We start from the raw sequence: 27,121 nt of genomic DNA, 5'->3' as shown, positions 1-27,121 counted from the left end.
TGCTGGCTGTTACCTAAGGCCCAAGCTTCTTAGGGTCCAAGTACCCGTAGGAGCAATTCTATCTTACTTTTCTAACAAATGATGCCTCTTAAAGTAGCTTGCATCAATAAAAAGAGAGACACAGACTGTCATCAAGTTTGCAAACTTGAAAAAGACTAATGAAGGGGAAACAGAGGGAAAAGGCAGAGGACGGATGTTGTTCTGGCATCGAGGAACTAAGCATTTATATCCAGTTTGGGCTAGAATGAGCCTCCCTTGGTGAGATTCTTTTTATATATATATATATATATATAGAGTTTTCACAGATTATATAAAGACAAAACAAAAACAACCATACAAACAAATACAAATCAAACAAAAACAAGTATAGTTTCATACCCTTATTTTCAAAAACCTTACTTCCCCGACTTCCTCACACCTTCCCTTTCTGTATTCCAATTTCTAATCAATGTTCAGCAAATCCTTTCCTTCAATCCTGTTTAGATCTTTACTTTTTTTTTCTTTTTCATACCCATTACAGCTAGTAACCACATAATTTCTAAACCAACATCGTTTCAACATTCATTAATTTTACAGTATTTTTTAAGATAGTCCTTGAATTTCTTCCAATCTTCTTTCGCCGTCTCTCTTCCCTGGTCTCTGATTCTGTCGGTCATTTCTGCCAGTCCCATATAGTCTATTACCTTCATCTGCCATTCTTCCAGAGTGGGTAGATCTTGAGTCTTCCAATACTTTGCAATAAGTATTCTTGCTGCTGTTGTTGTGTACAAAAAGAAAGTTCTGTCCTTCTTTGGCACCAATTGGTTGACCATGCCCAGGAGAAAGGCCTCATCCCTTGGTGAGATTCTTGCTTGGAAGATAATTGGTGACCTTTGTCTCTGAGTAGGTGGTGGGCCAGAGTACCCCTTTCTCCTTGTTTTTGCAGTCCCAGGGCAAGTGGCAACTGCAGCAGAGGGGACAGCAAAATCCCTGAAGCTGCTTCGCTTCCTCTGACTGATAAATGGGGCCAGATTAGTCACATCCATCCTGTGATCCTCTTCCATTATCAGTCTGCCGAAAATCTGCCGAAGTTCTTGGCCAGTTTTCTCCTTTATTAGAGGGACACTGTTCCACAACAAAGAAGGAATCATTTTAAGTGCTAGTGCTCCGTTTGTGGAGTGCCCTTGCTGAAGAGTGCCACCTGGCACCTGTGGTCCAGTTTTTTGTTTACAAACAAACAAAATCTGTTTACCTAGGCACTTTATCTTCACAATTTCATAAACTGGTTTTATTTGCTTTTTTCTGTTTTGTTGAAATACGCACACAGACCTTCATCCCATTAGGTTTTATGCATATATCACCAGTCAAACTGGCCAAAATGTATATAAAAAAGATTCAAAACTCCAGGGAAAGAACAATGGCTAAATAAACTAATTCAGTCTGCTGAGCTTGCAAGTATGACATGCAAAATAAGAAATGTAGATGATAAACAGATGAGGAGTGAGTGGGAGCATCTAGGGGAATATTTACAAAATTTGATCTTAAATACAAATTCCAGGTAGTGGATACCTTCTGACCAGCAGCTGATAATATAAAGGGTATGGGTAGGCTGAAAACAAGGTTAAGGTATTATTGTATATGTGGCTAATTAAGATGTACAAGAACTGTTATGGAATGCTGGGTGGGAATTAGAAAAGAATTATTGTACAAGGACATGATATGATTGTATAACCGAAAACAGACATACTAAGGTTACCAGAATTTTTATCAATGAATCCAGGGGACACTTTTCAACTTCAATGGATTTTGTATGGGAACTGATTTGTAAATCCAAGGACTGTCCCTGGGAAATGGGGACATCTGGTAACCTTAATGTATACATATAATATATATATATATATGGATTTGTGTGTATGTTTGTGTGGGTTTCATCATCAAATATTCCCACCCCTTCTTGTGTCTGATTTGATTGGATATTTCTGGTTCCAGGGGGGTTGTTTGGTTCCAGCACCTTCAGCCAGCCAGCCACTTCTTCCACCAGCACTGGCTTCGGATTTGGAACATCGACCGGCACTTCCAGTGGCTTGTTTGGGACAGCAAGCACTGGCGGAGGCCTCTTTTCATCCCAGAACAATGCCTTTGCACAGAGTAAACCTGTGGGGTTTGGCAGTGAGTATCATCTATTGCTATTTCCTGACCATTTTGAAGAATTCTTTACGCAGCACAACCACGTGATTCTAAGTTCTTTAAATCACTTTTATTGCTGTATTTATAATTGTTGTAACCCTCCCTGGTTCCTCAGGGTGAAGGGCAGGTGGTAATAATAATAATAATAATAATAATAATAATAATAGTCATACCTCAGAGGTTGAACGGAATCCAATCCGGAAGTCCGTTTGACTTCCGAAACATTCGGAAACCAAAGTGCGGCTTCTGATTGGCTGCAGGAAGCTGCAGTACCTGAGTACCAAGGCGTTTGGGATCCAAGGTACAAATGTAATAACAACAGCTTGGGTAGTTGCTCCCCAAGTGCTTGCCTTGGGACAGTTCAGTTTCTTGCTCACCAGGGGCAGGGGACAAGTCGTGCTTAGCAAACCTGTTCTGAGACTGCCATAAGGAAGCCAAAAAGGTTGCTTTAGTCCTTGTTTGGGTGGGTGCAGGGGCATAGGAAGGGGGTCAACCGCCCCAGGTGCCCTCACTGAGTGGGGGTGTGACATCTGGCACCCCGCCCACCCACAACTCCCAAGCCTACCCCGAGACGTTGGGGTACGGGGGTAGCTGTGCCACTTTGCCAGTGGCATTTCCCCCCTTCCTCTTTCGTTTTGACAGCTTCGGGGAGGCTTGGGAGTCACCAGTGGGCAGCGCGCTGAATGTCCGCCGTGGGCAGCTCGCTCCCCGCCCTTGAGCGGCTTGCTCCACCCCCTCTTTTATTTCATATTAAATTGAACTTCCACAATGTCCAAGCTGTTTCCAGTCAGCCATTATTATTATTATTATTATTATTATTATTATTATTATTATTATTATTACCATTACCCCGCCCATCTGGCTGGGTTTCCCTAGCCACTCTGGGCGGCTTCCAAAAAATATTAAAATACAGTAATCCGTCAAACATTAAAAGCTGCCTTGCCTTAAACACTCGCCTTGCATAGTGTGAAAAGTAAGGCCATTGTTTCTTTTGGGCATTGACTTCGCTTTTCCTTTTCTACAGACTTTGGGACAAGTACTAGCAGCGGGGGTTTATTTGGAACCACTAACACAACCGCCAATCCGTTTGGGGGGACGTCCGGTTCACTCTTTGGATCGACCAGCTTCACCGTTCCAACTGGCACCACCATTAAATTCAATGTAAGTCCCAGTTGCTTCCTGTCTAAAATTAGTTCCATCCATTACCTAGCCTTTTCCGGTATGATGCCAGCCAGATGTTTGTTTTGGACTGCAACTACTAGCACCCCTGACATTTTGCCCTGTTTGCCAGGGCTGATGGGAGTTGCAGTCCAGAAGAGGCTGCTTTCTGTTCACTACGCTTTGGACTCCCTATTCCAATGAAAGATGCATCTGGTGTATTTATTGTGCATTTTATTTATCTATTTATTTGGAATAGTTATAAACTACTGAATATTACAAAATAACATTTGCAATAGCTGCCAGTGGGAACCGTGGTGGCAAGTCCTCTTGTTGGAGAGCAGTAGCCAAATGACCAGAGTTGAATATCAACCCTGCAAGGCAGTACGCTGCCACTACTCCTGTAAATCCATCAGCCTGAATCAAGATAATCCCAGAGCTTCCCAAATGCCACACAAGGTTTTGGGAACCAGACGCTGTCCCTGCAGGCTTCAAGCCCACTAAAGTTTATGCAGTAGCAGTTTGACCAAGAGACTAAGATAACTACATTCAGTACCAACAAGTCCCATCCGAAGAAACACACAAGTAGCAGGAAGAGTTTTTTAAAAAAGAAAATAGCAGCATAAATAATGGAGCTGTATCCCAGTGAGATTATAAGTAAAAGCAGTTGGGAATGGTAAGACAAGATACCAAACAAACTAACTTGCTTTATAAACCAAATCAGCAAATTGGCCTTCAGCAAGTAGCATACAGGTGTTACCAGGTGTCAGGCAACATGGTGAGGACTAGCACAATGTTTTACCCCAACTTTGCCTAGTAACCAGTGACTCTGAATAGCCAATGAGAAGACTCTACCGTGTTATGAGCAACCCACGTTATCACAGGTGTGGCCAGTTTCTAATTAGCAAGGCCCACACTGACCTCCAGTAGCAAGAGCACAGAAAGATATCACAGGTGCCGATACTTGTGATCCCCGCCTCCCAACCTTGAAGGGAGAGAATACTCTCTCAGAAGCCTCCTTTTGTGCTCGGAGGCCTGAGTTGGGAAACCATTTTCTAGCAGCAAAGAAAAAACCTCAGGAAATAAAAACTGATAAAACAGTTCTCCAAAGAGAAATTCAATTACTGCCCATGGGCCAGCTCATCTTCTGGAGAAGCCTCGCCTGGCAAATGAATCACAGACTAAGAGCGCAGGTACTCTTGTCTTTTGCTGTTTCAGTTTTGGTCATTTATCTCTTTATTTGGATCACATTTAAATAACACGGCTATAACCAGCCTGTGGTGGTTCAACTTCTGTGTGATCACTTGTGGAAAGGCCATGGCTCAGTGTCCAGAGCACATGCCGTGCCGGCAGAAGGTCCCCGTTTCCAGTCTCTGGCATCTCCAGCCCAGGTGTTCCAAGTGCAGAACAGAAATGCTAGGCATTGCGTTGAGCTGGAAAACTTGTGTGCAGAGGCTCCTTTAAGCAGAAGGTGGAATAGTTGATCATGAGGGTTCTGTAGCAGTTGTTGGAGCAGAAGATGCCAGGATTTCGTAGCAGGAAGCGCTCTCTTGAGCCCTTCTTCAGCCACATGCACCAGTGGGGATGGGGCTGTTTCCTGCTCGTGCTACAGCAGAAAGAGTAGCAGCAGCAGCAGGCGCAGCCCAGGACAATGAGGGCTGCCTTCCAGGTAGTGAAGGGCCCTCACAGCCGGGTCAGCCTAGAGCAGGAGCAGAGGCAGACCGTAGGCCAGGGCTTTGTACCAGGATGGCAGGAAAGCGTGGGCACCCCTTGCGTACCAAGGCAAGCAAAGCCCCTTCTGTTTATCATCTTCTACGTCTTATCCTCCTCCCTAGAAGCCTGAGTCCCATTCTGACCTGGTGAGAAACTGGCTACCCAGGGTGCCTAACAGCTGACTGAGAATTTGAACTGCTGTATTAATATTTATATATTGCCTTTTATAATTTATATATACAATTTATGTATATCAAAAGATCCCAGGGTGATATACAACATTAAAAGCACATTGCAGAACATCAGTGATGAAAACATAATAATAAAAGCATACTGACAAACAGCCCAATAATAAAATAGTCATCATAATAACAGTCCTCTTCCCCACACTTTTACAGGACATAGATTATTTAATAGCCATAGACCTGAGTAAAGAGGAGTGTTTTTACCTGGGGCCTTAAGACATGTACTGATGGCACCAAATGAGGCTCTCTGGGGAGAGCATTCCACAGTTAGAGCCACCAAAGAAAAGGCCTGTTGTTGTCACTCTCCAAACCTCTCTGGGAGGGGGAACATAGAGAAGGGCCTCAGAAGACAAGGGCTGGGTCTGGGTTGGTTTATGTGGGGAGAGCCGGTCCATAAGGTATTGAGGTCCTGAGCCACGTGAGGCTTTATAGGTCAACCCCTGCACTTTGAATTGGGCTCGGAAACTAATCGGCAGTCAGTTCAGTTGTGCCAGGATGGGTGTTACATGCTGTAGCAACCTGGCTTGTCTCAGTGTTCTTGTTAGCTCACATGAGTGGCTGCTTGGAGGCTCACAGGAATCCTGCTGGTCCCTCTGTGCCATGACTGCTTACAGGACTTCCAGGGGAATTAAATCTAAAGGAACCTTGACGAGTGTTCACATTTCTCTTACAGCCCCCTACAGGTACTGACACTATGGTTAAGTCCGGAGTCAGCACAAACATCAGCACCAAGCATCAGTGCATTACTGCTATGAAAGAATATGAAAGCAAATCGCTAGAGGTCAGTCCGTCGTATATCTGTATAATCTCTGCATGCTGTCCCTGTTTGTTTGCATCCCGTCTTGTGGCTCAGACATTGGAGTGCTGCTCTCCTCCCTCTATAGCAGTGGATGGGGGTGAGCTCTTTGCATTTCGAATAGAAAGAATGGAGGCAAGGCATTTATGCACATGGTGGACCACATTCTGAACTGCCACATCACAGTTGTCAGGAGAAACCTGTCAGGCAGGTGTTTCTGGCACCTGATGCCTGCTTTGGCAAAGTTGCATTTTCTCCTCTTTGAGAACGCTGCCCTGTACCCAGGGACTGTCGACTCCAATGTTTTACTGCATCGCTTTTGCCTGAGAAGGTGTGGTGGCAGCAGGTGTGGGGAACAGGTGGTGTCCCATGTGAGACGTCTGTACTCAAGAAATATCCCTTGTTTAGGAGCTTCGTTTGGAAGACTATCAAGCGAACAGGAAAGGTCCCACCAACCCTGTAGGAGCTGGAGCCACGCCAGGTTTGTTTGGCTCATCCACTGCTACCTCCAGCGCAGCCACAGGACTCTTCGGTTCCACCACCACTAACACGGGCTTTTCCTATGGACAGAATAAAACAGGGTTTGGAACCAGTAAGTACTGCTGCTTTGACTTGGGCAGGATGACTCTGAGTACTTGTGTGTTTTTTTAATACTGTTTTAAGTTGCCTTGAGACTCTGTCGTGTTAGGTGTCCAACATTTTTTAACACATGCAAATAATAACATCCACAGCTTGAAATACTGGCTGCTGATTTATAAGATGCTGTCAAAACTCCACCTGTTCTCTGTATGCTTGTGGGAAAACATGCAAACAGAGCAATCTCCTTTATTGAGCAGATTATGCCTTGAGGTCCTTGGGACAAGTAAGGAACAGAAGTGCAAATAAGATAAGTTCTCAGAAAAGGGGGAAGGTGCCCAAGGGAGTTGCTCTGCATGTCATGCAAGTCCCAGGAAGTAGAATGCCACACTTAATAGTGCACAAAAAGTGAGCTATTCAGTTCTTGATTCTGATTTAAGGCAGTATCTTGCCTGATATCATATGTGGTTAGCTGGCATCATTGACTGGAATGGCACTTTGATCAGTCACAGCTGTTTTCTTGCTCTAAAATGGCTCTACTCAAGTCAGCTTTTATTTCTTGGAAGCACCTCCCAGCAACACCAATGTTGTTGTTTGTTAAGGCAGCCCTCTTTAGGGAAGCTTTTAATGTTTGATGCATTACTGTATTTTAATATTTTGTTGGAAGCCGCCCAGAGTGGCTGGGGAAGCCCAGCCAGATGGGCAGAGCATAAATAATAAATTATTATTATTATTATTATTGGTGTTAGTTGCTTCATCTTGTCCAAGACAATCCAAAGCAACTTAGAACCAAACACCTCTGTGCTGCTTCTACTGATGCTTCCTCATTTTGATTGGGAGTTCAAAGTGGTGTATGGTTTTGTAAGTTGAAAATTAAAATGACAGGAATTTTTAAAAAGAAAAACACAAAACTCTGAAGCCATAGTCGAATTCCTCCGTCCTTGTTTCTGCTCAAAACAGTGCCTAAGTGCATGTGAGGAGCTGTGCCATCGGTGTGGTAGCTCCAAATCTATGGAATGCCTTCCTGCTAGAAATCAGGTGCCATCTCTGCTGAGTTTCAGACACCAAGTTAAAACAGTTTTATTCTCTGATGTTTAAAATTTTGTGTGTCGTATGTTTTGTTTTGTTTTGTAAGTTGCTTTGAGTGCCAGATGTGAAAAGCAGGTTATAATAAAATAAAATGTAGCTGCATCTACTCACCTTCATCCTTTGGAACCTATCCTGCCTCTCTCTCTGTTGGCATTTGGATTGTGAGCTCCTTGAGGGGTATACTCTGTGAAGTCCCAGGGACATGGATGCCTTGAGAGGTGTGTGTGTGTGTGTGTGTGTGTGTGTATATATATATATATATATATATATATATGCTTTCGTAGATTTTCACGGGTACAGGAATGCAGGTTTTGGTGTCCTCGGGTGTCTTCCCGTGTAAAAGTTGGGGTGTCTAGGCGACGTTTCGACGAGGTCTCACTCGTCATCTTCAGGCTGGTGCTTTCGGCTTCTTGTTACTGGAACAGAGCGGGATCTCAATGTTTGAGTTCCTATAAATACTGTAGAGGGGGTGTGGTGTCTAGCCTCCAATGTTCTGGGCAGAGAGGAAGGCACACTAGCCTGGGAACTTCCTCTCTGCCCAGAACATTGGAGGCTAGACACCACACCCCCTCTACAGTATTTATAGGAACTCAAACATTGAGATCCCGCTCTGTTCCAGTAACAAGAAGCCGAAAGCACCAGCCTGAAGATGACGAGTGAGACCTCGTCGAAACGTCGCCTAGACACCCCAACTTTTACACGGGAAGACACCCGAGGACACCAAAACCTGCATATATATATATATATATATATATATATATATATATATATATATATATATAAAATTTGCTTTGGCACCTTGTTTCAGGTACGACGGGTTTTGGAACAGGAACAGGAGGCCTCTTTGGCCCGACTCAACAAACCACCAGCCTCTTCAACAAGCCTTTTGGCCAGGCCACGACTGCACCAAACGCAGGCTTTTCGTTTGGGAACACCAGCACCCTTGGACAACCCAACACAAACACAATGGTAAGGTAGCAAGGACTGTTGTAACAACCTTGGAGTCTTTACTTTCTGCCTAACTCCTGCTTACCTGGTTGCCTTTGATTTCTGCAGCCTTTTACTAAGAACTCTCCAAGGAAATTCTCTTTGCTCGGCCTGTTACTTTTTCTTGTACAGTGCTGTTTTATTCTCCAGCTTGCTCCTTAGCACAGCAGGTTGCCTTATTTTGCCATTTTTGTATCTGTTGAATATTTCGCCAGCATGCTTTATATTGAGGGTTAAGAGATAAAGGCCTGCCTTGTCACAAGTCAGAGCCATGGTCCATCTAACTGACAACTGGCTCCAGACTCTCCAAGCAGAAGTTCTCTCCAACACAAGATCTTCTAGTTGGAGATTTCAACACTTCATATGCAAAGCACATACTTTTTCATTATGAAATGGAGCCATAGCAGGCCTCCCAAGTTATGAAATAGTTTGTTTTCAACAATATACCAGTTGTTTGGTAGGCGCGCAAGCAAGCAAGCACACACTCAAATTATCTTACCTCTCCCAGGAAGAGGAAAGCCTGGCAGTGATTTTGGCTTTTCACCGACTTGAATGTCTCTAGGGCAGGCTACTTTATCAAGTGGTCCACTATATTCCTTTGCTGCTTTCTCTGTTGGGTACAAGCAAAAATGCATAAGCAAGGGAGGGGACCTCTGGTTACAAATGAAATGGAACTGGACAGTCAACTAATTTCAAGTGGCCTTTTCTGTGAAGGTCTCAACCTTTAATAGATGCATCCAGTCACAATGGAAACCCTCTATTGAAGGAGTTTCCCTGTTACGGGCGAAGGGTGCCAGGTGTTAGTGGCTTGGAATGGGAAGTTGGCAAAGCTGTGTGGGGAATGAGCTGCTGAGTGGAAGAGATAAGGAATCTTCATAGGCTTTGGGAAATTACTTTTTCCACCAAAGACAACTCGTGGGTGGGCGGGTGTTCAATTTGTTCAGTTTTTTAGTTCTTTTTAATCTTCCTGTGAGGGGCCACACTGTTTCTTTCCATATGCATGATGGCAACCTTCAGGTGCTTTTCTGCCCAGATCTGAACCTCCATTCAGAAACCATCTGCCATGCACAAATTCAGGCCTCAGTATTTTCCACGACACAGTGGCTAAAATGAAGGTAGGTTTTCCTGCATGCTTTAATGCTACACTTAGCTGAACCAAATGCAAGTGCCTCTCTTCAGTAGCCACACGCAGAGCCCATATTCCCTTGTGTAAAAATCACCATGGTGCAAAAACAGTAGTCCCACATTTCCAGAACTACTGCTTAGTTTTTTTTGTTTTTTTTTTAAGGATAAGTTGTAGCGTATCTTTCTCAAACATCCCCTAATGTTTGCAGGGTTTATTTGGAGCAACACAGCCCTCACAAACGGGAAGCCTTTTTGGAACAGCTACCAATACGAACACAGCTACTGCATTTGGAACTGGGACAGGTCTCTTTGGACAACCCAATACAGGATTTGGTGTTGGTGGCTCGGTATGTCAGCTGGGAGTAATGAGGTCCTCAGGGGTGTGGAAGTGGCTTGTTTCTTTTCACTCGTGACACACTTGTGCTCATTGGTGTTCTCCCGTGCGGAAGCGAAGTGCTTTTGCAGGTGCTTTTCCAGTGGTGTTAATTGCAATTTGGTCAATGGTTAGAAAGGTCCAATAATTTTGGCTTTGAACAAGTCTTGGAAGGTTTTGCAAGAAGCCTAGCAATCCTGTAAACTGAGAGTGACTGCCCAGTCTAGGCACTCTGAACCATAATTTAGCAGACGTGACCTGAGTTTCTCAATTGTGTGCACCCGGCTCCCATGACACACTTTTCCTGGTCAACTCAAACTACACTTCTCCTTTGCATCCCCAGTGGGGAACTGCGGTTTAATACCTGTTTCCTAACTAGTGTTTTGAATATCTGCAGATCTTGATCTTAAACCACAGGTTGAACACAGTTTGGACCTGTGTAAACTGATGTTAAACCACAACTACTCATTTTTGGATGGAACAGGGATCTGTAGTTCAAGCAACAATGTGAGGGGTGGGGGCGTGCCACTCTGACACTCACTCACTGCTTGCCAAATTGTCACTCTGAATATCAGCCCTTGTGGGTGTCAACTGTAAAACCTCAGCTTTTGCCATTTGGCTGCTCTCCATCAGAGCAATTCTAGCAAGGACCATGCACATTCCCACGCTGGACTATGAAGTTTCCACATGTTGGGTATTTCCTCCTGATTGACCAGGCAGAGAACATGTGATTCTTAGACTGAATATACCATGCTGTCTCCGGCTTTCTCTCATTTATTTTTTGCCCTGCCTCTATCCACACAGTCAAATCTACTCTCTCTCTCTGCTCTAATTCTACTGCCTTGTGCTCTGTTCTGTCTTCCCTCCTTCAGCCTGGTTCTTTACCACGCCTTGTAGGCACCTGGTGGGACGGAGAGAACCAGTGGGGACACTGTTGTAGCAGACTCTCTAGGGAGCACTGGGAAGGGAGTGTTAGAGGTGGCGCTGCTCTGTACATCAACAAGGGCATAGTGGGATTCAGCGCCAAGTAGTTTTCCTCCTTCCTCCCACCTTGAGTGCTGGACAGAGGTTTGTCTCAGCAGTCACCTCCCTCAGGCAAGGAAAGACTTTCCTAGCTAGGACAGGGCAACCCTAACCCCCACCGCTGCAAGCAGTATCTATAATGGCTTGTCCTAGAGTGCTGGGAGATGAGAGGGAAGAGGGGACGCTTGCATGCTCTTCCCCGCCCACAACCCTCTTGACTCCCCCTCTTGCTCAGCACTGTGCGCTATGCAGCTGTCCTGCGCTGACACCAAACTGCTGCTGTGGGCCAGCACAGACGTAGTTCACTAGGGAGAGATAGCTGATAATGTGCGATCTGTGGATGGTCGCACATCCTTTCCAAACGTTTAAAACACGCTGTGATTCTATGTTAACCTTTCTACGATTGGCTGCTAACTGAGAAAAAGCTAATATCCCTTTGTGACCAGGGCGGGGGCTGTGGACAGGGAAAAGAGAAAGAGACCCTGTGACGTTTAGAATGCATATTTCTCCTTCAGTCCCTCTTCAGCAACAAGCCTGCTGGATTTGGAACCACGACAACCAGCGCGCCCTCGTTTGGAACAACTACGACTGGGATGTTTGGTAACTGATTAAACAATTGCTTTCCCTTTGGCATAGTCACGTAAAGAGCCTTAAATCTATCGCTGTTGCATTGAGTAGAGCACACGGTCTGTGGCAGACTAATTTATGTGAGATGATGCTCTTTGTGGGTCTTAAATTCTGTGTCAGTAAGCCGTGCTACATGGCAGGCAGCTGCGAGAGCCCAGGTGCTTCTGGCCTTGCTTTTGGCAAGAGTTTCACTTTGAGTGTCTCTGTCTCTTATACAAGCTTGGGGCCTTCCTCAGATCCATGGAAAACAAAGGCTTTTTCCCAAGTCAAACAGCAGTACATTTTCCCTGCCTCTCTGCTGGTGATTGAAGAGGTGTGGGGAGACAGCTGGAGAGAGTTCAGAGCCCTTCTCATTCCTTCCAGGGGTTACCCTCCTTCAGTGTCTTGGTGACAGACTTCCCTGGGGAGTGGGGAGTCAGGGAATCATTTGCACCTTCTTGAACAACAGCTCATGCTGCAGCTAAAAAAGATTCCTGGGTACAGATGATGATGATGATGATGATGATGATGACGGGAACCTCTCAACTGAATGCTACTTTTGAGTGAAAGGCAACCCCATTTTCTTTCATCCTCTGGAAATGCAAGTGGGTTGTGTGTGCGCTAGTGATGTCAGGCGGACCATGTGCTGTGCCTTGTGTAATAGTAATAATAAGAGTAATAATAACAATAATAAGAGTAATAGTAATTTTATTTTGTATACAGTGGATGCTCAGGTTGCGAACGTTATCCGTGCGGGGTGCACGTTCGCAACTCTCAGGGGTACGTTTGTGCATGCATGGGTTGTGTTTCGGTGCTTATGCACAAAGTGCAATTTAGCGCTTCTGCGCGTGCGTGACCACCGCAACCCGGAAGTAACCCGTTCCGGTACTTCCGGGGTTCGGCAGTCCGTAACCGGAAAATACGCAACTTGAAGTGTCTGTAACCTGAGGTGCGACTGTATGCCGTCCGTTCATCTGTGTGGCCCCAGCCACTTGGGGCAGTTTCCAACAAAATATTAAAACACATGACAAACACCTGCATGGAAGAGAGAGAGAGGCCTGGGTGACAAACACAGCCACTTGCTGTTCTTTACTTGCAGGTTTCGGTGCAAACACCACAGGAAATAGCCTGTTTGGGAACAAGCCTGCAGCTGGGGCTCTGGGCACGGGACTTGGAACAGGATTCGGAACAGGTAAAGAATAGAAAGATGCCACCCTCAGAAGCTGCTTCCCCCCTTCCTCTCTCTGGCACTTAGCCAGGTTTCTGGTGCCATGATTGGGATTCACTAAACATAACAGCAAGCTTCCACTTCCCTTCCTTCTCTAAACTGCTGTTTCCCCCCACTCTCACCAAAATCTTGCTGCCTTTATCTTACTGCTGCTTGTGCCGTTCTAGTTACTGAATATGTTGGACGCTCCAGCTAACTTCATGGTGGTTGTCGGCGTCAGTATGTTCCAACTCTCTCTCTCTCTCTCTCTCTCTCTCTCTCTCTCTCTCACACACACACACACACACACACACACAGACAGCTCCTGCCCTTACTGTAAAGAGTGACACACCTGTGAGACCTTCAGTTAGCAAAACCACTTCTCCACTGTAGAGAAGAATGGTCCGGATTCATAGCACACATCCTTTACATTCTTGCTCCTGAAATGAATTCTGGCCATTGAGCCAAGCTAGTGGTGAGGAAGGAGAGCAGCTCCTTGGAGCACTAAAAATGAAGTCCTCCTTTGAACTGTCTGTAGGGAAGGAAGGCTGCTTACATCTGTTTTGCTGCTAGTTGCGCATGTCGACGTTCCACAACCTGCTCTGTTTCTCTTCCTTCCTGTAGCCCTGAACGCAGGACAGACTTCGCTGTTTGGGAACACCCAGCCTAAACTAGGGAATACGCTGGGGACAGGGGCCTTTGGCGCCCCTGGTTTTAATACGTCAACAGCTACTCTGGGCTTTGGAGCTCCCCAGCCTGCGGTGGGTAAGTGTCTCATTCACAAATGAATAGCCTGGACTCAAGTGGAAGAGGGGCCCTGCATGAGGTCACACCAGTTGATTGTCCCTCTGAGCATTGGACTCCAGCTCCCGTCAGTCCATTTTTGTATAGAAAGCCATGTGGCAAATTCCAAATGGGAATGTAATTCACCAAAGTGTGGCATGTGTTGGAAATGCAGCAAGAGGTTTCCAGGACTAAGATAATAATAATAATAAATTTTATTTATACCCCGCCCTCCTCGGCCAGAGCTGGGCTCAGGGCGGCTAACACCAGTAAAATCACAGTAAAAACATAATAGGGGAAAACAAAACAAAACAATTTAAAATACAGGTTAAAATGCAGCCTCATTTTAAAAGTAGCTGATAAATCAAGACCATAAGGGGAGGGAAACATAACGGTCAGGCTGAGTCCAAACCAAAGGCCAGGCGGAACAGCTCTGTCTTGCAGGCCGTGTAGAAAGAAGTCAAGTCCCGCAGGGACCTAGTCTCTTGTGACAAGAGCGTTCCACCAAGTCGGGGCCAGTACTGAAAAGGCCCTGGCCCTAGTTGAGACCAATCTAACCACTTTGCGACCTGGGACCTCCAAAATGTTGTCATTTTTGGACCTTAACGTCCTCCGTGGGAGATACCAGAAGTTAATAATTCCCAAAAGTGGTTTCCAACTGAATCAGGGACCCAGTTTCTACCTCATATCGCCAAAACCTGAGGGATTAAGAGAACGGTTTGTAGCTGAACCTATAAGCCCCGCTAACATTTTGTTTTTATTGGATGGCTTTTGTCAGTCAGTGCAGTGGATGCAGCTTCTAGGGGAGGATAGCACTTTCCCCACATAGATTACCTGCTTCACTGCAGGCACCTGCTCTTCTGTCAGCGAGGTGTTACAGCCCCTTGGGGGGATATTGGGCTGATGTCTTCCCCTCTCATTCATTCAGCTTTGACGGACCCAAATGCTTCAGCCGCTCAGCAAGCGATTCTTCAGCAGCACCTCAACAGCTTGACATACTCGCCCTTTGGGGATTCCCCCCTCTTCAGAAACCCGATGTCTGACCCAAAGAAGAAAGAGGAGGTTTGTTGTGGGAGAAGGGGACATGGCTGAGAGGGTGACTAGATTATGCCAGGTTGAGAAAGGGTCCGAGAAGGCTTTTCTACTTTGGAATCCAGAGCTAAAACTGATTCAGGACAGGCACCAGAAAGTACTGTATTTTTCGCTCTATAAGACGCACCAGACCACAAGACACACCTAGTTTTTGGAGGAGGAAAACAAGAAAAAAAATATTCTGAATCTCAGAAGCCAGAACAGCAAGAGGGATTGCTGCGCAGTGAAAGCAGCAATCCCTCTTGCTGTTCTGGCTTCTGGGATAGCTGCGCAGCCTGCATTCACTCCATAAGACGCACACACATTTCCCCTTACTTTTTAGGAGGGGAAAAGTGAGTCTTATGGAGCAAAAAATACGGTACTTCTTCACACAGTACATAATTAACTTACAAACGTGGGTGGAATGAAAGGGGTGAGCAATCAACTTGGGCATCTTGCAGAAGCGGTCTGTCTCTACCGCTGTTAGCAGCCTGTCTGTTGGGGAGGGAGAAGGAAAAGGAGGTTGCTGCAAAAGCGGGCGAGAGAATCTGATAGGATAGCCGTCTCAAGTTTGCAATTGTGTGTGTGTGTGTGTGTGTACACAGAGACTGAAGCCAACCAATCCGGCGGCCCAGAAGGCATTGACCACCCCTACTCACTACAAGCTGACTCCTCGCCCTGCGACCAGGGTGCGTCCAAAAGCTTTGCAGACCACAGGCTCCTCTAAATCGCACCTGTTTGACGGCCTGGATGACGATGAGCCAGCCCTGTCGAACGGGGCCTTCATGCCCAAGTAAGTGTTGGCTCTAATGTGGCTTGGGGTGCCTGCAGATCTGAAGTGTGAGGTGTCTGGCAGCATATCTCGATGGCCTTGAACTGTGTTGCGTTCTGGCTTTGATCCAGCTCTTGCTGGAGGTAATTGGTACTTAATGATCTTGAACAGAGTAACAAGTACCTATTACGGCCAACGAGAGCTGGATTAAAGCCAGAATGCACGCTTCAGTTGGCGCAGTGGCTCTTCCTGAACTCTTTAACACAATATATATGGTGGTGGTGCAGCGCACTCTGTGGTTAAGGTGAAGCCCAATTATAGGTCACAGCCCACTGGGTAAAGACCACTGGCATCTCTTATCTTTTTCACAGCAAAAAATAGTTCACAAGGAGCACTTTAATGCCATTAAATAAAGAAGAAAACCACACACACAGCTGGCCCAGCTAAAGCCTCCAGTGTCTTGCAGTGGGGGAGAGAAGGGCTTCCACAGTCCAGTTCTGTGGTGTGATGGGGGCTGCAATTAAAAATAAGTTGAACTAAGGGGGGGGGAGGTAAGGGAGTGAGGCAGCAGTGATTAATTTCTCCTCTTTTTGGTCTTTCTTAGGAAAAGCATTAAGAAGCTAGTTTTGAAGAGCATCAAGGCCAGCAGCCTTTTCTCTCCGACCAACTGTGAAGCGGATGACCTCGCCTCTCCCTCTGAGTACCCAGAGACCGGAGACCGGTATGTCTGCATGGACACCTTAAAAAAACAGGACTTTGGTCAGGTTTTCCTTTTTGAAGTAAGCGGACTCAGCCTTAAAGGCGCAGCTCCACATGCAGTTGTTGGGTTTAAACCATGGGCAAGTCGTCTTCTCTGTTCTAGGCTTGGCACCGGGAACGTTGTGCCCCTTGTGTTGCCTGAGTAATCAAATTTATTTATTTACGGCTATTAGCCCATAAAATATGTACAAACCTAAAAGCACAGAAACATAAAAACCAATACATCTAACAACAGAAGGGGAACACCACGATGCAAGGGTGGGTCATTGAGCAGTGTTGCAGTGTAGCAGCAAAACAGACGTAAGCAGCCTTCCTTCCCTACAGACAGTTCAAAGGAGGACTTCATTTTTAGTGCTCCAAGGAACTGCTCTCCTTCCTCACCACTAGCTTGGCTCAATGGCCAGAATTCATTTCAGGAGCAAGAATGTAAAGGATATGCACTATGAATCCGGACCATTCTTCTCTACAGTGGAGAAGTGGTTTTGTGTGTTGCCTGAGTAATGCTCACACTGTGTAACAGGGGAAAGAAAAGACTTTGGTGATCTCACCTGCCACTGAACCCCAAATATTTTGACCATACACGGTTTTGGCTATATGCACTTACCTCTGGAATGTAACCTCCATGGAAGCTGAGAGTTGCCTGTACTTATGAAGAAGAAGAAGAAGAAGAGTTTGGATTTGGTATCCCGCCTTTCACTCCCCTTCAGGAGTCTCAAAGCGGCTAACAATCTCCTTTCCCTTCCTCTCCCACAACAAACACTCTGTGAGGTGCGTGGGGCTGAGAGACTTCAGAGAAGTGTGACTGGCCCAAGGTCACCCAGCAACTGCATGTGGAGGAGCGGAGACGCGAACCCGGTTCCCCAGATTAGGAGACTACCGCTCTTAACCACTACACCACACTGGCTCTCAAGAAGGGCGGGGGAGCCACCGTTCCTGGAAATCCTGCTCAGCGCTCTCTCTTTGTCTTCTGAGATCTAGCTGAGCATTGCTCACACCCTTTCAAGTCTATCTTGAGTAGCCTGGACTACCAGAAACTTAATTTATAGGGAAAGCCAAGGATGTTATGGTGCTGTGGGCATGTGCCCTTGGACTGTGTGCATGTGAAATCGGAGGGGGAAATTGGAAACTCCCAACTCCCTCCGACTCTCCCATACAGAATAAAGAGAGGGCGCTTGGTCCAGAAAAGTCTACGTTTTCATATAGGAGCTGTCGTGTATTTGAGAAATGCATTTTACTTAAGTTAGAACAATATCCATTTCAAAGCAATTTCACAATGTGCATTTTTAAAGGCGGTGGTGACGTCAGGCTTCCTGTGCGATTCTGCACTGCGATGCCAGAATTGGTTTGGTCTATGGATCTGTTCCCTTAACAGCTGAAGGTCAATACGCCCAATAAATCCTGCATCAGCTTTCTAACTTCTGGTTCAGTTGTTGCCTTTGCATTCCATCCATGCAGAAACGCATGTTTCAAGAGGTTCATTACCAGTTAGGTAAAGGTAAAGGGACCCCTAATCATTAGGTCCAGTCATGGCCAACTCTGGGGTTGCGGCGCTCATCTTGCTTTACTGGCCGAGGGAGCCGGCATACAGCTTCCGGGTCATATGGCCAGCATGACTAAGCTGCTTCTGGCAAACCAGAGCAGCGCACGGAAACGCCGTTTACCTTCCCGCTGGAGTGGTACCTATTTATCTACTTGCACTTTGACGTGCTTTCGAACTGCTAGGTTGGCAGGAGCAGGGACCAAGCAACGGGAGCTGACCCCATTGCAGGGATTCGAACCGCCGACCTTCTGATCGGCAAGCCCTAGGCTCTGTGGTTTAACCCACAGCGCCACCTGCATCCCACCAGTTAGGTAGCTAGTGTTTATTTTTTATAGCAGTGTGTTTGTATTTCGGTTATGAAGCCTTTTCTTTGGGGCTCACGTGGTGGACCTTAAATGTTGTGGCTTCCTTAGATTCAACTTCCTTTCCCGGTCAGTTGATGAGATCCACCGGCAGGATGGAGAGCAGCAGGAGGAGGAGGACCGTCCTCGTGAAGTCACGCGGTACTACTCCAACCCCATTGCCAAGCCCATCCCACAGACCCCCGAGAACGCCATGCACAAGCACCACAACAACGTGGACGACACCCTCCTCGCCCTGAACGTGCGTCCTCCCCTGCGGAACGGGCTGGAAGGCAGCAGCGAGGATGCCTCCTACCACGAGGAGTCCCTGCAGGAGGACCAGGAAGAGGAGGCGGACGGCATGCACCAGGCTCATCCGGCAGGTGAGGCAGCTGGTTCTTCTGGTGGTCGGGCTCTTCTCCCCCCCAGAAATGCCCCCAAGCACAGACTGGGGAAAGTAGGAATTGTGCAGAGGAATTGAGGGGGCGCTGCTTATAATGCACATTGTCATTTGCAGTCCTTCAAACTCTGTCTGGTCATGACTTTTCTACCCTTGGATCTCATTCAAGTGGCATTTTCTTCTTTTAAAAAGCAAATCTTGGTGTTTCTATTATTTTCAAACACTGAGTTGGCCTTCTGAAGATTTTGATGACCTGCGATCCAAGTCGGTGCAGGTTTCGATGCACCAAACGGCTCTAGCAAAAGTCGGCTTGGATTGACAGACCTTTGAGAAAACGGTCTTGTGAATTATCCAAGAATGTGCTTCAGGGTGTAAGGAGCAGGTTCACGTTGTGTCAGACCTGATGTCTGTATAGCTTAGCGCTGCCAACGCTGGCAGTGAGTTTGAACCCAGATCCTAGTTACTGCTTCTTTGATCTTTCGCTCCTTTCTCCTCTGCCCTGCTCATGTATTGCCTTCCCTAGCATGGCAATACAAGGCCATGCAACTGGATCTGTACCATCAGATTGCACCTGCAGCCTTACCAAAATAAAACCAAAACATTTCTAACGTTGAGGTGTTTCTAGGAATGCTGCAAGATTTGTGGCTGTCATTTTTCATAACTAATTTTAATAGGTACTGATTCACTTTGCAATCTACTGCAGAGGCAGTGTTTGGTTAAGGTTTTCTGAGTGTTTTTCTCCTTAGTCAGTTGTAAATCTAAAGTTCCTTCAGTGAGTCCCTTTATTGCTCCCTTACATACGTATTATAATCTTGGAGTAGGTACACCTGCATTCTCTGGCTCATTTCTTTGCTGTTCTGGCCTGCAAATGAATTACTGTGCCTGTTGCAGAAATTGCTGAAAGGAGTGACTTTCAACCAGTTTCGGTTCTTTTAGGAATTGTTTTAACCCGAGTTGGCTACTACACCATTCCATCCATGGAAGAATTGGCCAAAATGACAAGCGACAAAGGAGAATGCATTGTGACAGACTTCACCATTGGCCGAAAAGGTAAGGATGCTTCTCTGCACAAAGACCTTTTCTCCTGAAACTGCCTTTCCCAAGGCCCAGGAAAGTCCCACCTGGGTGAAGGTCAAATTCAGGCCATTGAAACATGGTTAAAGTACTAGGCGTGTCTATAGAATTACTCTGGCCATTCACACAACAGTTTTCCGGAATCTGCTCTAAAGGTTCCTGTGTGTTGAAAGTCCCTCAAGCTCATGCCCTCATTTTGTCAGGAAGGGTCAGAAGAATTCCCCCTAAGCATTTCAAGTAATCTGGTTGTTGGATATTAGTCCTAGTGGTTGAGTCCCCACGGTCTCTTTCCTCAAGTAATAATAATAATAATAGCATATTGCAGGGGTCAGCAAACTTTTTCAGCCATAGGCTGATCCACCGTCCCTCAGACCATGTGGGGGGCCGGACTATATTTTGGAAAAAAATATGAACTAATTCCTATGCCCCACAAATAACCCAGAGATGCTTTTTAAATAAAAGTACACATTCTACTCATGTAAAAACACACTGATTCCCGGACCGTCCGCAGGTCGGATTTAGAAGGCAATTGGGCCGCATCCGGCCCCCTGGCCTTAGGTTGCCTACCTACCTCTGGTATATTGCAACACATGCAGTGTACATGCACTTAAACCCATCAGTTCTTGAATGTGATCACAGTAACAGTACAGATGACAAAGCTGCACACAGTGTGCACAAATTAAAAGTTGCTTGGATGCATAAATGACGCTCCAGAGTACATGATTGCAAAACCTGATTTGCGGCATTAACTGGTTGTGGGCTGGTTTAGGTGTGTGTCCCCCCTAGACCTTTCTGGGAGTTGCCGCCAGACTCCTGCTGCAGCTTGTGTGCTTCTTGCATAGATTTCTAAGACACTCCCAGTTCTGGTGATTGCGCACACTTGACCAATGAGCTTCCATCGCTTTGTTGCAGCAGCACTCCGGGTTAAGCTGATGCTGAGATCATAGAATTGTAGAGTTGGAAGGGGCTGTCATCTAATCTGTTCATCTCCTCCCTAGGCTACGGCTCAATCTACTTTGAAGGCGAAGTGAACCTGACTAACTTGAACCTGGATGAGATTGTGCACATCCGCCGGAAAGAAGTGATTGTCTACCCAGATGATGAGCAGAAGCCACCCATTGGGAAAGGATTGAACAGGTAAATATAGACCAAGCCAGTGCTGGCTCACGTTCACCGTGAACACGCTAGTTCATCTGTTAGGAGTCTTTGCCTCTCTGGCCTCCATTAACCCTCTTTGTTTCTTAACAGGAGAGCTGAGGTCACTTTGGATGGTGTTTGGCCCACTGACAAAACCTCGCGTTGCCTGATAAAGAGCCCAGAACGGCTCACCGAAATGAACTACGAAGGCAGGCTGGAGGCTGTCTCCCGGAAGCAGGGCGCCCAGTTCAAGGAGTACCGCCCTGAAACTGGTTCGTGGGTATTCAAGGTAATAACAGCTGTGTTGCTCGGTCCCAGCGCCAGCCAACCTAGCAGTTTGAAAGCACCCTTGGGTGCAAGTAGATAAATAGGGACCGCTTTCTAGCGGGAAGGTAAACGGCGTTTCCGTGTGCAGCTCTGGCTCACCAGAGCAGCGATGTCACGCTGGCCACGTGACCCGGACGTGTCTTCGGACAGCGCTGGCCCCTGGCCTCTTGAGTGAGATGGGCGCACAACCCCAGAGTCTGGCAAGACTGGCCCGTATGGGCAGGGGTACCTTTACCTTTACCTTTATAAGTAAGTGGAACCAGCTTCTATACCAAAGTTTTTTTTTCTTTCCTTGGCCTGGAAAATTTTAAGGCACAGGTAAGGATAATTGCAAATTTACACTATTGTTTGCACAAAATTCCAACTGCCCCATTTTGGCGACTCCTCAGAAATACTTCATCTGCCAAAGGAATGGGAGCCTGTGCTGCTTCTCTGCATCCCTACCCCCCGGGATGTTGTCAAACCAGCTCCCGTCATCTTTAACCATTGGTGCCACTTTTGGCTGCAGCAGATGGGAGCTGGAGCCCAGTATCAACTGCAGGTTCCCAATCTCTGGTGTCCCGGCCACCAGTATAACTTGACAGGCAGGATATTGTCTTCACTTACTGATGTGCACAAGCTACTAGTTCAGGCCATCACCTATGCTGGCTTTGGTTTCTGTCCAGGTGGCTCACTTCTCAAAATACGGTTTGCAAGATTCTGATGAGGAAGATGAGGAGCACCCATCGAAAGTCGAGGCAAAGAAACAGAAAACGGCTCAAGTGCCCCCGCCGGGCCTGTTGGCGTCTCAGCAAATGGCTCTAGGTGGGAAACCAGCACCTCCTTCCAAGGTAAGGGAAAGAAATATGTGGACTGGAGCCCTTGTAAAAGGGAAGATTGAAATAAGTTATTCAGTGGCAGAAGAGGAGAAGGAGGGGTGTCTCCAAATGTGCAGGGGTTCTGCTTTTTCTCTCCCCCCCCACCCATCCCTGCCCAAAGCGAAAATTGGTCATGATCTCCTTGCTGATGATAAAGACAAGAAAAGGCACAAGAGTGGCTGGCTGAAATTCTCTCTTTTTTCATTTTTTGCCGCATCATTTTTAGTATTTTCCTCAAATTTTAATGAATCATCCACAAAACTAGCTGCAATTCTCTCTTCTGGTCCTGATGATCCAGGATGTAAGAGGACAGGTGAGCCTTGTTGCTTGTCTAGAAGCAGCATGTATAGGAAAGGGGTTTGTTTTGGCTCTCCTGTGCTTCAGGAGGAAGGGCAAGATACAAAACAAAGGAATAGGTCAGAATTTCAGCAGCTTAGGTTTCCACAGTTGGCCTCGTTCCCTCTGCCTGCCTGAAGCCGTTCCCTGGAACTTGGTTTAGTGGAGGAGCCATGATGATGCCAGCCTAACACCGCCTATTGTGACATGGCATTGCCACGCTGGTCTCTGTCTCCAGTCCTACATGATACTTGCTTTGCCAGCTCAGCAGCTGCTCTGTGTGGGGCACTCGGCCACATCCAGAACTGGGGTGGGAGGCCTGGGCTCTGCTGATCTTTCGTGGTAGATGTTTATTACATGCTCCGCTGTTTTGGATCTGTATTGCATTGCCTCTTAACTCCTGATGCCTACAGAGCCCAGACGTTGAGCAGCTTGGGAAGGTTGTGGAATTTGACAGTGACATGGCAGACATCACTCAGGAGCCGGCCCAGGACTTGGTCACGGAAGAGAGTTTTGCAGAGGAGCAGGAACCAGTGCCAGCTTCTGCACACATCGCATCCTCTCTGGACATCAACCCTCACACATTGCAGGTGAGCCCCTTCTCGTTTGTGTTGCTTGCCTGGTAGGGTCCTCCTTTGGTCTTGGACTCAGACCTCACCACTTGTTCCTATAACCGGGTATACCTGCTCTTCACTCTTCTCTGAGCCTTCTGTGGTTTGCTTCTATCATGTCACCATGGATTCTCCTTTGCTGTGCTGGCAGGGGCTGGTGGGAGTTATAGTTCAGTACATCTAGAAGGCATCAGGTTGGCCAAAGCTGCCTTTTCTGGGCAGCAGGACAGATCTTTCTCTCCCTATCCCAGGTGGGACAGATTTGGCAGGTGGGCAGGGCTGCCCCTCTGACATCACTTTGACACCAGGCCCTGAGCTTTGGATTTCTGACCATCAGGGCTCCAAGTGCAGCATCCCTGGGCTTCTCTTTGAGCATCTGAAAGAAATGGGTGGGTGTGGTTTGGGGTAGAGGGCCTCACAGGCCAAATTGGACTCCCGGCATGCCAGAATCGGCCTCCATGCCAGAGCTTCCCCACCCCTGCTGAACATATTTACAAGTCACATGCCCTGCCTTTGGACCAGTCAGAAGATGCAGCCCTCAAACTGGGGGTCTCTGAATGTCAGAAACCTAAAAGGTCCATTTACAGTAACTGGACAAAGGTTCATTTTTAACTCATTGGTTTTATCTCTTGCTTTTAGCATTGTTATGTCAGTGGATATTGAATAAGCACACCAAAGAAAAAACAAAACCTTCAGCTTCTTAAAAGCCGCCTGTGATATATGATGACCTTGTTCTGTACTTGTTTTCAGATCATGAAAGCTTCCTTGCTTGTGGATGAGGAGGACTTGGACCTGATCCTGGACCACCGTTTTGGCAAGCAAGCTGCGCCAGTGGACACATCCCAAGACCTCTGTTCCCCCAGACTTCCCATCTCCTCCTTGATGCGCGGACGCAAGAGCCGCCCCTCAGGTACAGTAAGAACCCTGGTCTTTGTGCTGGCGCCAAGGGGGAAATGGTTCTTAACTGCTAAGCTCTGCTTGGGACATACTTTCTGAGGCTAACCTGACGTTATGCTTAGCACATCGCTGCAAGGCAGTTCCTCTCATTGCTTGGCCTTTGGGACTCTGTTCAACAAAGGATTAAATTAAAAATAAATTGGTTAATGCTACATTTCCAAGACTTGGATGTTTGTTGAGTAGTGCTCTGTGAATTTTCCTACTGTGTATGAGCCACTTTTAAGACTTTTTGGAATGGTGTCCAGTAAATTAAGTAAAAGAAGTAAGGAAGCATTTTGAGGAGGGTGGGGGAGAGTAAGCCCCTCTAAGGCACCCCAGGCACTTTGGGGGATGTGGTCTGTCATTAAACAGAGGAGTGAGGCCTTTGGGCTTTTCACAACACAAAGTGTCACTGCAAACACCAGTGACCAGTCTGTATTAGTCAGTTTACAAATACTATGTTCTTTGATGTATTATTCCGGCTGCTCTAATGTTGAACCAGGGGGAGCATTTGGGATCTATTTAGGAAAAAGCCCACACATTGTAATCAGTTTAGAACAGGAGTGGGGCGGGTCCAAGGCTCACCAACCCTGAAGAAAACCAGACATGAGTGTTTGGGATTCCAGAGCAGTGCTGCATATACCATTTCTGCACATAGACAGACATTAACGCACACGACCTCAGCAAAGTGACATGATCCCACAACCTGAGCAAAGTTCAGGATGAAACCTACGGGGCTCTCATAAGGGTTCCTCACATGTTGCTGTGGAAACTCGAGGTTTAAGATTGCAGAGTGACAACTAACGCATCATAGGTAACGTCAGTTTTTTTCGTGGAGTCCATTCACCCATTCAGCTGCATGATAAGGTGATGTACACACAGGTCTGAACCAATCATTCACTGAGGATTGTGACTGTAACTTTTGGCCTTGAATGAAGGCCTGGAAGCTTCAGCTGGTTTGAAATACTGCTGCCCGAGTCCTGAATTGGGGAGCAGTAGGCACGTTGCAACCTTCCCTCAGGCCACCGGAAACCAGCGCACTTGTGTCCAGAAGCATGCTTTTGGGTGGCTGGGCTGTTAGAATGGTGATCTGTCAGAAGTCTTGTCTTCCTAATCAAGGCCTTCCTTCTCCTCCTTAGTTGGTGGGCTGCTGCAGTCAAGACTCTCAGGCGGATCTTTACGCGTCCCATCTACTTCCCTCCAAGACAGACGCAGTCCAAGAACTTCCTTGCTGGCCAGCACTCTTCCTGCCCCGCCTTGGTCCCTCGGTTCTCCGCTGACCGGCGCATTCACAATGCCCAGCCTGGAGCCTGACATGCCGCTGAAAACGGTGGGCGTCCGCAGGCATCCCGATCTGGTGCCTCTGGAGAAGTCTGTCACCTACGGGAAAGGAAGGCTGCTGAAGGATATGGCCCTCTTCATGGGACGCTCCTTCCGTGTCGGCTGGGGGCCCAACCGGATCCTCGTCCACAGCGGGGAACAACTGAGCACATTGAGCGAGCCAGAAGATCTCCGCAACGAATCCATGGAGTATGGATTCTTGCCAACGCCTGTTGCTCCTAAACAGTGAGACGTTATTCTGTTCTTAAATATCAGTCTTCCAAAGTGTTGTGCAGTGAGCTGAGTTATCTGGCTGGCTAGTCTAGTTTGTACTGATGTGGGCTTTTCCCACAGAGGCAGAACTAATTTCTTCTTACCTGTTCACTCTAGAGGGTGGGTGGGGAAACCTCATGCCCTTTTCTCAGCCTGCTGCACTTGGTATCTGGAGTTCGGCTGCACTGCAAGAGCAGTCATTCCTGCCCTGGGTTTTTGTTTACAGTGGTACCTCGGTGCTTAATTCGTTCCAGAGGTCTATTCTTAACCTGAAACAGTTCTTAACTCTGAAGCGTGCTTTTGCTAATGGGGCCTCCTGCTGCCACTCCACCGCTGGCGCGCGATTTCCGTTATTATCCTGTGGAAAAGTTCTTAACCTGGAGCAACCACTTCCTGGGTAGTGGAGTTTGTAACCCGAGGTACCACTGTATTTCCTAAAATTTATGTATTGCTTTGGAGGGGGGGGGGTTGTTGTAAGAAAACCCCAAAGCAGTCGAGTGCTGGTCTTCCTTCAGCAGAGCAGGTTCCCTCTCCCTACCTTGTCCTGAGCTCACTAGCAGCATAACAGAAACCTTTTCCAGGACCGGGCATATTGGTCTCTCCTGGCAGAAATTGCCATCTTCCAATAATATAGAGAGGCAACTCTCTCAGCACAGCACCTTGGCATCACTTGGCTCCTTCAGAAGCAGCAAAGCTTTCTGGTTATAACCGTTGGAAACTGCTGAGTTTGTCGCCTTGTCGTCTTTCAATGCATAGGGGCTGTGTATGATGAATATTTTCTTACTATGGCGCTCCTTTTAAGCTAATAATGGCTTGGCTGAAATTCTGTGCTGTTTTATCCAATGGATGTTTGTGAATAAACCCACAAACGGAGAAGCAATGTGGGGTCTTTGAGAAAATGCTTCCCACCACCTACTTACCCCATGCTTAAACTTTTGAAGCTGTGCTTAATTTGTAAGCTTACTTGAGTGCATATTATTTAGAAGGCAGCCTGTGCTTATTTTTAAATAATCGAATATTGCCGTGACAGAGCCACTCACCTCCCTTGATCTGTGTTCCCGATGCCTCTGCAGGCTCTCGGAGTCTCCCTTTAAGGTTCACGTGGAGAAGCTGAGCTTGGAAGGAAAGGCAGCTGACGAGGACCTAGACTCATACCTTGTTCCACTGGAGATCAAGCTGAAGCAGAGCACTGTTCACATGGATGAGCCGTGCCCTTTCCTGACTCCCAACCCTGGCGTAGCTGCTATTCATGAGTATGCCCGGTGGGCAACGGAGACGTCTGCAGACCCAGAAGAAAGGGAAGAAGGTGGGCACAAAACTGGATGCCAAAGAAAAGGAATGGGGGTGTGTGGAGGAATTGGAAATGTCAGGTTGAGCTCCTGTCATGTTGGGGGAGGGCTTTTTGAACCAGCTTTTTGAGGAGAGCCTGCTCTGTCCTGTGGCTGTGAAGAGGCAATTCTGCCTTGGCCAGTGGTAGATGGTGCATGCAGGCATTGAGTCACTGCTTAGCATCTTTCCAT

The 27,121-nt window shown here is 47.0% G+C and overlaps 1 protein-coding gene across 7 annotated transcripts in view; it reads left to right on the top strand.

Annotated features, from left to right (window-relative positions):
• The window catches only part of NUP98 (nucleoporin 98 and 96 precursor), a 46,182-nt gene that overhangs the window by 6,846 nt on the left and 12,215 nt on the right, over positions 1 to 27,121 (top strand). For 4 of the 7 annotated variants that reach the window (XM_083735847.1, XM_083735845.1, XM_083735848.1 and 1 more), the window contains exons 5-25: positions 1,969 to 2,148; positions 3,191 to 3,327; positions 5,956 to 6,063; positions 6,487 to 6,670; positions 8,552 to 8,712; positions 10,065 to 10,202; positions 11,767 to 11,851; positions 12,957 to 13,049; positions 13,689 to 13,829; positions 14,776 to 14,909; positions 15,524 to 15,711; positions 16,295 to 16,411; positions 18,403 to 18,713; positions 19,667 to 19,780; positions 20,803 to 20,941; positions 21,053 to 21,230; positions 21,934 to 22,098; positions 22,875 to 23,051; positions 23,823 to 23,982; positions 25,148 to 25,574; positions 26,675 to 26,907. In XM_083735847.1, the coding sequence (XP_083591973.1) occupies positions 1,969 to 2,148; positions 3,191 to 3,327; positions 5,956 to 6,063; positions 6,487 to 6,670; positions 8,552 to 8,712; positions 10,065 to 10,202; positions 11,767 to 11,851; positions 12,957 to 13,049; positions 13,689 to 13,829; positions 14,776 to 14,909; positions 15,524 to 15,711; positions 16,295 to 16,411; positions 18,403 to 18,713; positions 19,667 to 19,780; positions 20,803 to 20,941; positions 21,053 to 21,230; positions 21,934 to 22,098; positions 22,875 to 23,051; positions 23,823 to 23,982; positions 25,148 to 25,574; positions 26,675 to 26,907 (3,570 nt within the window). The remainder of the gene's footprint in view (positions 1 to 1,968; positions 2,149 to 3,190; positions 3,328 to 5,955; positions 6,064 to 6,486; positions 6,671 to 8,551; positions 8,713 to 10,064; positions 10,203 to 11,766; positions 11,852 to 12,956; positions 13,050 to 13,688; positions 13,830 to 14,775; positions 14,910 to 15,523; positions 15,712 to 16,294; positions 16,412 to 18,402; positions 18,714 to 19,666; positions 19,781 to 20,802; positions 20,942 to 21,052; positions 21,231 to 21,933; positions 22,099 to 22,874; positions 23,052 to 23,822; positions 23,983 to 25,147; positions 25,575 to 26,674; positions 26,908 to 27,121) is intronic. The other 3 variants (XM_083735851.1, XM_083735849.1, XM_083735850.1) reach the window with 1 other exon arrangement.

This window comes from Podarcis gaigeae (assembly GCF_964106915.1).
Source record: "Podarcis gaigeae genome assembly, chromosome: 4".
Taxonomy (NCBI): Eukaryota; Metazoa; Chordata; class Lepidosauria; order Squamata; family Lacertidae; genus Podarcis; species Podarcis gaigeae.
This window is presented reverse-complemented; position numbering and strand designations above follow the sequence as displayed.